At 35.0% G+C, this 14,037-nt stretch overlaps 1 protein-coding gene across 3 annotated transcripts in view; it reads left to right on the top strand.

Annotated features, from left to right (window-relative positions):
* LOC5574708 overlaps nt 1–14,037 on the top strand; it is a 212,707-nt gene that overhangs the window by 184,786 nt on the left and 13,884 nt on the right. For all 3 annotated transcript variants that reach the window (XM_021841543.1, XM_021841542.1, XM_001661558.2), the window contains exon 5: nt 4,911–5,040. In XM_021841543.1, the coding sequence (XP_021697235.1) occupies nt 4,911–5,040 (130 nt within the window). The remainder of the gene's footprint in view (nt 1–4,910; nt 5,041–14,037) is intronic.

Consider the following 14,037-nt stretch of genomic DNA (forward strand, 5'->3'; position numbering starts at 1 on the left):
TGAAAGAACATGATGGATAAAATCGCAAGTGAGCGATGAAAAAAATTAAATGACGGTGAAACCCTCTGTTAGGTTCATGTTAGCCCCATGCTCATTGTGCTCAAATCGACTTTTAGAATAACTACTGAATATCGAAGTTTGCTTTCAAAACACAAGACTAAATAATTCGGGGCAAAAGTTCGGGTCTTTTAAAGCACACGATGAAGAAAATCTGGCAACACTGTATGGGGTTCAAACCATATCAGGTCAGCTGTTCGCAGATGCAAACACAAGAAATTTCATTGAAGTACTACGAAGTTATCAATAAAGTTGTGTTTCGACCTGTCTGATTTAATATTCAAAAATTGTTGAAAAAGAGTTTTGGCGAAATTTTAAGAATTTTAAGAATCTTTAGTAATTTTCTGAGTTTTTTTTATTATGATTTATTTTAGGGTGCATTTAATTTTAAGTAAAAATGTAACTGTTTTAGTAAAATACAGAGTTGGTAGTAGGTCACTTTTCGGAGGCTTTGTCGCTATTTTACAGCTAGTCTTTTAAAAGTCTCTAGTTTAAATGGAAGGTCTCTAATGTCTCTATTTCAACCAGGATTGTCTCTTTAGCATTTATTTAGAGTGTAAAATTTTACTCTTTCCAGAAAAGCCTGCAGAAATAGCCTATGTTCAACAGCTTCTTCAAGGATTGCTCTCCAAGACTCCTACAAGAATTTGCTCCTGGAGTATAATGCTCATGCCTTTAGTAATTTAGTCAGCGAAGATTTTGCTTTTTTTCCAAAGACTATCCAGAAATTTCCTTCTGATATTTATCACTAGTCCAACAACCGAAGTCTCCAGTTGTCAATCTAGTAGATCTTTCAGAGATTCCTTCAGAATCCACAACGGTTTATTCCAGCGTATATGCATCATTTTGTGTTGGGATCCAACCTAGAATCCATACACGGCTTCTTCCAAAAATGCATTGAGAAGATATTTCTGAAAATCTGTTGAGAACTCTTCCAGGAATTCCTTTATAAATTTTATTTGAAATTCATCATGAAACGCTACCAGATTATTTTTTCTATGAATTTCTTCAGCATTTCATCCAAGAATTGCTCCTGCAGTTCCTTCAAACATTGCTCAAAGAATTTCTCTAACAAATTATGGAATCATCAGCAATTCCTCCAATCATTCCCACACAAATTCCTTTAGAGATTCCGTCCGATGTTCTTCAAGGAATTCCTTTACATAAGCCTGCGGGATATTATCTAGAGATACGCTTGATTCTTAGCAATTTATCTAGTAAATTTTCTAAGTTTTTGTGTGCTTTACTAATATTTCTTCTTCCTCAAGGGTTTTTTGTACAGAGATCCTTTTTCATCAAGGATGACTTTAGAACTTACACATGTTTCATCTGAGGTATTCCTAGATATTTCTTCATAAACACATAAACAATCTTTTACCATTCCAAAAAAACAAAAATTCTTTACATTCCGTTGGAGACATTCTTGTAAGGATTCATGGAAGAATGCCAAGAAAAAATCTTTGAAGATTTCATTAGAAAAATACTGGAGCAATTCTTGAAAAAATCTTAGGAGGAATTTCTGCAGTAGTTCTTAAAGGTGACCGTCGAAAAAATCCTCGTTGAATTCTTGTAGGAATCCTGAAAGACAATTACCGTTTTGATTCATATTACGGACACTTAAGGCCTCAGTGAAGTATAACCCAGTTTGGACCATACAAAATAAATCATTCTGTATTATTTTTTAGCGTTATCGAGCGTCGGAAGCCTTTAACTTTCGGATGGTAGGTAAAGAATACGCGTCCGCAGCTTGAATAATTTTAAATAAATCAAAACGTGTGGCCTTTTCATGATTCTTATTCCGGACGCTCCCTCATTTTTGCCTCATATTCCGGACGCTTTGATTCGAATTACGGACAGCTCATGATAATCATTAATGGAACAGTCAAATCATCAATTGAAATCGTTCAACCACTTAAGAAACGTCTAAGGTAGTTGGGCATTATAAATTTGCAATGATATTTATGGAAAGAACCTAATAAAACGAGCCTCGAAAATGAGAACTTTTGGACGGCGAAAATTGAAACATTTCATGTGAAATGTTTCCCATACAAACGAGAGTGTCCGGAATTTGAAGCTGTCCGTAATATGAATCAAAACGGTATATAGGAAATTCTATGGAATTCCTAAAGGCATCTCTGGAGAAGTTTTTGGTGGACTTTTTGAAGATATTCTGAGCTGAAATCTTGTCCTTGGGAAATCAATATAGGAATATGGCGAAGATTAACCAGCCAAAGGCTGTAAGTTGCGATAATAAACAATAGTGAAAAAATAGATTAAATCCTAAAGGATTAAGGATTAAGAATTGAAAAAAAATCGAAAGATTTATTGAATTCCTTATGATTTCAAATCCTTTGGAATATCCAGGTTGAATTCTTGAGGTGTATCCAATACAAAGTTCTTGGCAGAATTCCATTAGAAAAAAACCCGCTAAATAAATGCCTAAAAGCAATGAATGCCTCCGGACAATATCTGAATCTCTACTAGGCAAATGCATGGATTGATTTCTGATGAATTTCCCAAAAAAAAATACGAGATAGTGCATACAGCAATACTCAAAGTAATGTCCCGAGAAATTAAAAAAAAAATAAAAGTCTTAGATCTGTGGTGGCGGTCTGATTTCTTATTTATTGGTTTTAGTTTTGTTGATTCCTATTTGGTCCTGTTTGGTCTCGTTTTGGTCTCGATTTTTGGTCCTGTTTTGGTCTCGATTTTAGGTAAGAGGTCTCTAAAGATTCTATTTTCAGGACGCTCATGCCCTACATGAAATTAGTAAATAGAGTTTTGAAACCGCTTGTCCCCCTTTCCTTGATAAAAATCCTAACTCCACCCATGACCCCAATACATGTTGACTAGCCATAGAAATCGGAATTGGGCAAGTAAATAAATCTATTTTCTCGCAGTATCCTTCTGTGTGCCGAAGTTGGCAATTTTCTGAGAATGCCAGTAGAGTATAAGTAGGTTCCTTATTACTGGAAAAGCATACGGAAGGCCTTCCTATGTCTACAACAGCCGGAAAATCATCTCACATTACTGCGTGTTTGCCACGTCTTGCAACCGACTAATGAATATATCTTTGGGAGCATTCCGTATATCGAATGAAATTCCTTTCGCATCTGCTTGGTTGGAGGACCCGTGAGAGAAGAAAAATTAATATTTCCCATATTTCCATCTAGGCTTTCGGTTTGTTGGAGGGGAACAATCTAAATGAGCATTTCTACTGATGGTGATGGCGTATGGTTCTTACAAGATTTCAAGTGGGAATCAATGTGATAGAAGACGGATACTACTCTACTCTTATACTGTAATAGGATGGAAAGTCTGTTGGAAAAACAAAACGTTTATGTCTTTTTGCGATGGAGACGCAAGGTTGATTATACGGAGTTGCTCCAATCCCTTCTACAGCTGGTAGCAATTCCGATCATTGGAATGTTGCAGTTCGACGACAATTTATCTGACCTGGCAACAAGTAGAACAACAATTATCTACCTGCAATACAGACTGACCGAACGTATGATAGAGGAGGTGTCCAAGTATTTGCCACCCTAAGGAAAAATATATTTGAATAAAAGAAAACATAAGCCCTTTGGTTACTGTCAAAACGTTAACGAATGCTTTCAATCTATGACAAATACTGGACCATTTGCACCAGTATTTGTCATGTTTTTAATTTCGGATCCTGCATTCATCACCTTTGCTGATTTCTTATTGAGAGTGTATAAACGGCATATATTCTGAGGTGGCAAATACTGGTACTATGACGAATACCAGTACACCTACCCTAGTAAATTCTGGCCTTTGTCCACCTGGCGAAAGGTGGAATGCAAATGGTGAAACTCCTAGCTGCATTCACCGGGTGGCAATTTTTCCATCATTTCGAGGGCATATAGCTCATTTGTTCCATTGTGCTCCAGTTATCCAGGATAATTGTCAGCTTGGCAAAAACGAAACCTTGCGCTTCGCTTCGTCAGTGCGAAACTGGACAAAACCGGTCCTTTGTAATCGGTGCGGTATACAACACTATGAGGGCATACTTGATGAGGTTGAAGATTGCGCCCTGATACGTTTGTTGTACGAGCAGGGGACCAGATAATCAACTGGTGTTTCAATTTGTGTGTGGACATAAAGAAGAAGACTTTGTGAAGAAGCGTATGGACCGCAAATCAATTCTAGCTTATGTCTTTACTTAAATCTTTGTAGTGGAGGAAGATTTCTTGGTAAATTCCAAAATCCTTCCTTAGATTTTTTTCCGGTGAGTTCTTAGAAAGATTCCGACGAATGCATATAGCATTCAATGCACCAATCGCTTATTGAATTCTTCACGAAACCCATAGATCATTCAGCAATTTCATATTTCTATATATATATATATGCTACTTTGTGGTCAGGAATGGTAAGGAAATTTCCATTTCCATTTATCATTTCAAGTCATGTTCATGTAAGGTTGTAGGGTTTGTCAAAAACACTGTAACTTTGTCGATTTCAGCTAGCATATCCTCTGTACCCTTCCAAGAGTACATAAAAATTCATATTTTTTTTTATAGAGAATCAACATTGATCGTCTCTGAAAATACTCACGTGATATATAAACGGTCCATCTTTGTAAGTGCAAGCTGCTCACTCCATCGTTATGCCGTATTGCAGACTGATTATTTATTCATCGTCGTGACACTTATCGATACGACACCATGCTACACGACATATAGGACATCGCTTTATGCTCATATTTTTTAGCAGTCATTCTCGGCGTATCATCTTCCGTCCATAAAACGACTTTAAGCTTAAGCATATTCATTCCACGCCAACTTTTCGTTCCCTAATTTTTTGCACCAATAAAATTCTATTTCTCGTTTCAGACGGCCATTTCGTACATCTGTTCGACAAATCTGACGAACTTTTTGGAACTGTTCCTCCAGCTACCGGGCATCGACGTAAACAAACCGGACAACGAAGGCAACACACCGCTGCACTTTGCTGCCCAAGCTGGTGAGTGCTCTTTCAAGGTTTTGGGTGGCATTTGTCCCTTCAGCAACCACGCGTCCTCACTCATTTAACGGTCGTTCAATAAAGGTCAATGATATATGCAATGAGCTACAGGTGTGACAAGGTGATTTTTCCAGTGTGACAGATGCGAAGTGTTGTTATTCGGTTAATTAATGTTAGAACAAATGAATATCGTAATACTCGCCTGGATGGCGCATGTGGTGGAATAGGTATCATCATTCATAGGCGTATAAAACGTCAACATGTTCCTTATTTAAAATTTTTGAAGCATCGGATGTTTCTGTTGAATCCAAACCTTGTTAATATACTCACATTACTGCCTATTTGCCCATTCATTACACTGAGTTACAGTTTATTTAATTCAAACTAACTTGCGAAAATTTACTCACAATTTTGTAATTGAAATCTATAAACCCAAACATCTCTCGTGGCACAATTCTCAAACTAATTCAAACACCAAGATTTTATTCGATGAGTGCTCTTCAGGATAAGTATATCTCAATTCAACACCCTGATAACCCTACTTGTTTTCTTCTTCTAGAAACCTTTCTATAATAGATAAGGTCTTAACCAACTTTAGTCACCTTTGTAGCAAACTGGTTACTCACGTTGGCTTTTGTTCAGATCATGTCCCTGCTGCATTTTAAATATTCTATGGAACGATTCTCAATCCTATAAACTGCACTTTCAATTATTTACGAGCCGACTGGAATATGTAAATATCTTTTGGATTTTGGATATCTAAAAATTTGAAAAAAAAAAAACGTCATGAGTCAATTCCGGCTTTGAAAGAGAAAAACAAATTATTACAGTTTGAAAATATGCACAATTTTAATTTAAGACTCATTAGTCCAATCAGTTATTCAGGATTTCGTTAACATTTACAATCAAGAGACTGTTTTTGACTGGAGACTGATTTAAAGAAAATGAGAACTATTATTAAAAAATAAAAAAATTGAAGCCCTGATGATGAAATTAGTAGCATCATTATCAATACATTTCCAGAAAAAAAGTAGCTCGAGACACCCAGCATTAAAAATCCTGGGATTTAGGATATTTAGGGATTTCCTGTTTCCCGGGATATCAGTTATAACGTCTAGGATTCCCAACATGAACGTAAAATTAGATAAAACCGCTAAATTTACTATTATTAAATTACAAAACAAATAAGAAATATTGTTTGCATTTATTGGGCTATTTGTAACATTTTTATTCAACACTAGAGGTCCCGGCAAACTTCGTCTTGCCATCAAGTAGGCTGTTGAAACATGACATGAAATCTACTACCGTACACCCCCGTTAATTTGAACGGTACTGCATGCAAACCATCGGGGTTCATTTTTAATTTGAACATCTAGTCAGCCTAGAAACGTGTTTCTGGTTACCTCTCTCACTGTTTTGTTTTGATTCTGCATTTCGTTCCACAGCGTTCCATTCCACTTTACTCCGTTCCATAATCTAAATGACGTTTGAACCATTTTTAATCTGAACGATGTGCAAATTAGCGAGGTACAAATTAAAAAGTGTTCAGATTAAAAGTGGTCAAACCAACGGGGGTACCCGGTATACAAAATGACACATTAGTTTCCTCCCGTTTCAATAACTATGCTGAACACTTTCTTAAACTTTCTCTACCCGACTAAGGGTACATAACAAAATTATATCAGCATATGTTATTATGTTAAAAGTTTTTTTTCGAACATAGGTTGTTACAAACTTGATGCAGGATGTTGTTAAAATAACTAAAATTATAACAAAAAGTGTATGAATAGTAACATAAACATAACAAAATGTGTTTTAACTCTATCAAAAACATATCGAACCAAGTTATAATGTTTGATATAAAGTACCAAAATTATAATACTATTCGATATACGGTAATATTGTATATTATTGAAATGCATACCCGACTAAAGATACATAACAAAATTATATCAGCACATGTTATTATGTTATAAGGTTTTTTCGAACATAGGTTGTTACAAACTTGATGCAGGATGTTGTTAAAATAACTAAAATTATAACAAAAAGTGTATGAATAGTAACATAAACATAACAAAATGTGTTTTGATTCTATCAAAAACATATCAAATCAAGTTATAATGTTTGATACAAAGTATCAAAATTATAATACTGTTCGATATACGATAATATTGTATAGTATTGAAATGCATAACTATCAATTTATTTTGTTATAAAGTTGTAAAAAATGAACAAAAAAATATCTTAAAGGGAAATAAAACACATTATGTTATATTTTTGTTTTATTATGTTCTGTGGATAACGGGGCGTAATAAAATTATATCATAATATGATATGCATATCATATTCTGATAAAATTTTATTATATTTTTGTTACATGCCTCTAGTCGGGTAACTATCTATTTAATTTGTTATAAAGTTTTTAAAAATGAACAAAAAAATATCTTAAAGGAAAATAAAACACATTGTGTTATATTTCTGTTTGATTATGTTCTATGGATAACGGAGCCTAACAAAATTATATCATAATATGATATGCATATCATATTCTGGTAAAATTTTATTATATTTTTGTTACAAGCCTCTAGTCGGGTATGCACGAACGCGTCGCACAGTGATTCCTTTCCATACAAAAGATGGAAAGAAGTCTTGTAATAGTTTTCTCATATTCTTATAAAGTTTTCTTTTACCCTGATTGACTAAATTGTTAAATTTTTGGAACTATTTATCAGCATTGTATTATATCCCTTTCGGGACGAACCATATTTGAGTGATTATTTCAAAATTTACCTTATAAACTCATCATCTCGTAGAACAAAATTTTCTTTATTTTGGCTATTCTATCAACCCATGAACTTTTTAGGGTCAAATTCAGACCAGCACAATTGTGCTGGTCCGTCCCCAAGGCGGTCGATGTTCGAAAAAAAAAAAAATATTTTTTTAATTGTTTTAGAAAATTGTTCCAGTCATGCCTTTTTAAAAAAAATTTGAGCCCGTATATTTTTATTTCGTCATTAGGGTACTCTTTCGGGGAATAGGGTGACCCAAAAATTCAGAAATATTTTTTAATGTACATTAAAATTAAAAAAATAATGTACTTTAATTTATATGATTTTTTTTACAAATAGATCGAAAACAATGTACGAGAGATGAAAATACTTACTATTCTCTCTAAGATTCAAAGCATTACGTGATGATGACGGTTATCGCTATAATTCAAGAACTAGTCTACGTCATATAAAAATGGGTAAACATACAGTTTGAATAACTTGAAAACTAATTGTCTCAACCAAACCATCTTGGTTTTGCTATGTCTGTTAACATCCTCAGAAATTATATGGGATTTTTTCTCAAAAATAATTTACGGAATAAACATTAAAATTGAAAAAATAATAATAAACCGTCGAATTGTTTAGTGGAATATCTATACATAAATAAAAACCAAATTTAGTACTATACCATTTAATTCCACTAGAGTTTGTATCCTTTAACAGATACGCGCAATTTGACCTCTATTATAAGGCCGTTATCAAAGTCATGTACTAGACTCGAAAATTTAATTATTTTTTAAGAAACCCACTCCTTCACTCACTTTACCTAACATATACACTATCACTTTTAAAATCGCATAGCCTTCCTTAAAATGATACTTAAACGATGTTTTTGTAAAGGTTGATAACATGGAACTGATAGATTGACAATAACTGGAATCATTCATTTTATTCCTAGAATTTAAATGAAAACGTCAAAACATTCAGTCTGCGTAAGCAGCTTCCCTAAAAATTCATGTAAATTTACGTAATACGTGACCGACAGCTTGGACGTGAATAAACAAGAATGACGCATGCAAATGCAAATAATTACCATCAAATTCCTTCTTCTTCTTTCTGACCTTACAGAAGCCTGCTTCTCAACTTCTCATGAGCACTTCCACAGTTAAGAAACACAGAAAGAACTGAGACGGATAGCTTACACATTACAAGGAATTTGGAAACCCTTTTAAAAACGAATTGTCAAAATCAGGTCATTAACCATATTAAAGCATGAATTTGCTTTTTGAAATTGTTACATATATTCTAGCTATTTAACAAATTACATAAAACAATCAATTTTTTTTCGAATGTATTCAAATTTTTGGAAATCATTATATTTAAAAATTAAGACACTGACAATGCTTCTAATTAGACAATCCATAAGACAGCTTCAATCAGCAGGCTTTTTGGTTTGCCATGAGTTTTGAAAGTTTCGTAATCGGTGTGACCGTTAGATTACAAAGGAAAATGTAAAGCTCTGAGGGACGATTTAAATATGACGTCCATTGTTTTTCGGGATTTCTAGACCCCGCCTCCCCCCTCTGTCACGCTTTTTCCAATACCTAATTCATGCACTGCTACACTTTCATTGACCACCCCCCTCTTTCCCCTACATGATGAACGTCATTTTTGAATGACCCCTGACCATACTCGTAAGTTTTGTTTTCCCTTTCGTTTCGGTTGAATGGGCACTTTTGGCTGTCACCGTTTTAAGTTGCCTGGAAAGCATTATGACCTTTAAAGGGAGCATCACACGAATCAACGGACTAGCACCACACACCAAATGGCACAGTCGTAATACGTTCATGACGAAAAAAAAATACAGCAGCGGGAATTGAACCTACACTTCTTTGATCGATACAGCTAGTTCCTTTGCAACACTATACGCACGGCAATGAAGTCCACATTTTAATTTTTAATATATTATTCTCAAAAAAAAAAAAACACATTTCGTCTTCAACATAATAAACATTTTTGCAAGTAATACCAGCATGGGCTGCATACATCAATAGTATGCCATTAAAAAAAGACTCTGCAGTTCAGAAACAAAAAGTAAATAAAGGTTTTCAGCTCCAGTTGTCCAACTTCATAAATATTAATGAAGATATTGAACCACCATGCATCGTAGAACATCAGAATGGATTATCGATTCATCATAGAATTTACAAATTATCAAAGCAAGGAGGCATTCATATATTACGTCTATTATTTTTAAGTCTATCTAAATCCTTCCCGTGGATTGTACGACATTTCCCAGAATGACGTTCCCCAGAACGACATTCCCCAGAACGACATTCCCCAGAACGCCATTCCCCAGAATTGGACATTCCCCAGAAATCCATTCCCCAGAATGGGACATTCCCCAGAAAACCATTCCCCAGAATGGGACATTCCCCAGAAAAAAATAACAAGAGATCTTTGAGGTATTCAAATCCAGGAAAATGGTAAATAGTAAATAGTGAATGCATCTAATTGGAAAATTCGAGGAAAACCATAACTTTCATAGGTAAAACATTTTCGTATTGTTTTTTTTATTTTTAACGGTAGGAGTTTCGGTTTGTTGCAGTCTTTCATTTATTGAATGGAGAATCTTTAAATCAAAAATTCTTTAAAATTAACTACCTATGGTCGGAAATGTAATTCGAACCATTTGGACGATTTTTATGTTTTTTGACGATTTTCTCGTCGAAAAATTTAAAATTTAGCGTGACATAATATGTGTACAATCCTTAATTATTTAAACAATAAACCTAGGAAGAACAGCATATGTTCAAAAGAAGGGAGAATATGCCATGAAAGCCGAAAAACAAATTCCATTAATTTACTTTGTGACATATTACACTACACCAATCTCTCTTTGAAAGTACAATTAGAAAGAACAGCCAATTTTAAAAGAAGGAAGAATAACTATGAAAACAAAAAAAAAACCATAGCTTGGATCAAGTTTGATCATAAAACACAGTATGGCATATGTACGAACAGCTTATGTTAAACGGTTGAGCTACTTTTCCTCGAATGTCGGTTTCCCAAATGTCGTTTCCCCGAACGCCAGTTCCCAGAATGCCAGTGCCCCGAACAACCCGTTTTCCCGAATAGCCCAGTTTCCGAATAGTTTTTAGCTCTTATCTTCTTCTTCTTTACTGGCGTTACGTCCCCACTGGGACAGAGCCTGCTTCTCAGCTTAGTGTTCTTATGAGCACTTCCACAGTTATTAACTGAGAGCTTACTATGCCAATGACCATTTTTGCATGTGTATATCGTGTGGCAGGTACGAAGATACTCTATGCCCTGGGAAGTCGAGAAAATTTCCAACCCGAAAAGATCCTCGACCGGTGGGATTCGAACCCACGACCCTCAGCTTGGTCTTGCTGAATAGCTGCGCGTTTACCGCTACGGCTAGCTCTTATAATTATCATAACTTTTTGTGTTTCGAGGTGATAACGAACCGGTCATCTAATATGCACCCTTCTTCACTTGATTGGCGGTTCTTTCGAGTTTCACCATCATTGGCATTTTTGGCAAGATATATTTAGTCGAGGATGACGTTCAAATCTATATTATCTTCTTCTTTTAATTGCTAATCATTCATTCTAGTTCAGCACCCAGTCCTTGAAGACTATTCTTGCACCTGTTTGAACTGCATCACTATTCGGGGAAACGGGTCATTCGGAGAGGTGGCATTCGGGTAAATGATATTCAGGGGAACGACAGTAGCACAATTATGAAATTAATTAAGACACAATTAAGGCAATTTTTAAACAGCATTTTCCTCCTAAGATTATGGTTGGGTCTGCCGATGAACCACTTAGCCACAAAACCACCTCTTTCCCCCTTCGTGATTTTTTGACCGTACAAACTTTTTGAAATTTGTATGGAACCCCCCCCCCCCCTTCCATAGAAGACCAAGTGATTTATGGACGGCAGCTAAGATGGTTTGCCTGAGAAAAAGGAAGCAAACAATCGCCGTTCAAAAGATTTTTCAACTCAATTCCGTTTTTATTCGCTTGAGATCCATAATAATGAATTTGACAAAATAATATTTTTGGTGAATTGACATCTGTGTCCGGAATTCGAAGCTTCTGGTAATTCGAATCAATTCAGTAGGTACATTTCTTAACGACAAAAAAAAACTAAACTACCAATTTTTTTCCACTCTTTACAAACGTATAAAACCCATTCTGGGGAATGTCCTATTCTGGGGAATGGTTTTCTGGGGAATGTCCCATTCTGGAGAATGGATTTCTGGGAAATGTCCCATTCTGGGGAATGGGTTTCTGGGGAACGTCATTCTGGGGAATGTCGTTCTGGGGTTTGACTTTCTGGGAAATGTCCTACAACCTTCCCGTGTTCACGTTTTTTCCCAAGCACCTAGTAGGTACATACACTGTCACACTTTCGTACATCCCCGCTCCCCTAAATAATTGACGTAATTTTTGAACGTTCCCCAAAAATTTTACTGTTTCTCAAACTTTGCTATTGACGATTTAAATGTGAATTAAATGGGATTCCCAATCCATTTCATATATGGACTTATAAAAAAAGGTTTTAAACCAAAGCTATGAGTTTCTGTTACATAGTTTTTGTGCGGTACATAATTTTTATGATTCGTATGTAATCATTCATTCATGTTTTAATGCAATATTATGCACTATTGTGGACATTAGAACCAAATTCAGCCACTTAACTTGATCAAAATACTGAAAATGAAAATTGGTAGACCACAACGAACATCGACCGGGTAAGTGCCGGCACCAGCACAATTGTGCTGGTCCCACTTTGTCCCTCCAGAAATCTTTGCTGTCTGAATCAATTAACATTTGGTCTTCATCATTTCAAAGAATGACATTTCACTCTCGATTACCTGCATACCTAGAGTGCATACCTAGAAAAAACGAATAGTTCAAAAGTTGCGACAGATAAAACTTTTTCAATTCTTACGGTGTTTGTTTACATTTTCTTTACCCTGAGCTGGTGTTTTCTAAACACGATGTAAACAAAAGCTTTTGTGCTTAATTACAAGTATCAATGATAATCCAATAATCGAAATCAAAAAAGTTTAGTAAATCAATGATTTATTGGCTAAAAGAATCATTCAATGTCATGGGTGCCGAACAGCACAATTGTGCTGGTTCGTCCCGAAAGGGATACCCGAGGAGGAAAGAATAACTCGCCAATAACTTATGCATACCATATTTTGGTATCATACCATATTTTGGTATCATACCAGAATTAGGTATTGTTCAGTTATCAATACCTCATTTTGGTATTATAATGGTATTTGAAAAAAATGTTTAAAACAATTAAAAACACTTCATTTTGGTATTCGACAGCTATTGAGGACTGCTGGAGGTATTGAACTAGTATTGAAAAATTTCACTTTTATATGAAAATCCATCAAGTATTATTTAGGTATTACAATACCTGATCTAAGTATCAACTTGGTATTTGTAGAATATGCAGAAGGTATTATTTGAGGTATTTTACCTCTTATGCAGGGCTCATTCATACCTCATTCAGGTTGTAAGTATTGGAAATTATCTGGTATGGAATACCTCAATTTGGTATTCAGTAGTTATTTTCTTCTGCTCGGGTATACCCCCTTTTTAGGGGATTTCTTAATATATCATAATTTTATGATATCAACATGTGATTTGGCTTCGTCAAGCCATACGGCTCTTGAGCCAAGCTAGTAAATGGTTTGAAAATGAAATCCTTCAGTATCGTTATATTAGTATCTTATGAAATTATTAAATATACCGTTTGATTAGCACCCAAACAGAAGTATTCATTACACTCATTAATATATTACCGTACTCAGAATTGTTACATTCAATCCGGTTAGTCAAACTACAGAAAACCTATGTTGCACAAGTTTCCGCGAGATAAGTCTATGATTTGCCGAAATTTGATTGAAATATCTTCAATTTAAGACTAGTGTCATTTGTGTGTGCTCATATTTGAAAGCAAAATTGAATTTTATTTGGTTTTCTCCATATATTTTACAAAGGAGCAAAATACAATTACGTCGGTCGTCTTCTTGAAAATGCTCTCAAAACTTCAATTTTCACTCAATAAAAATAAAAAATTTCAGTAAGACAAAATTGTACTTCAACTATCTACTCGTAATGAAGCTAGCAACACATTTTATTGAATTGTCTCAAGAATTTCAAATCATCGCCGAACA

This window comes from Aedes aegypti, chromosome 2 (assembly GCF_002204515.2).
Source record: "Aedes aegypti strain LVP_AGWG chromosome 2, AaegL5.0 Primary Assembly, whole genome shotgun sequence".
In the NCBI taxonomy this organism is placed as follows: Eukaryota; Metazoa; Arthropoda; class Insecta; order Diptera; family Culicidae; genus Aedes; species Aedes aegypti.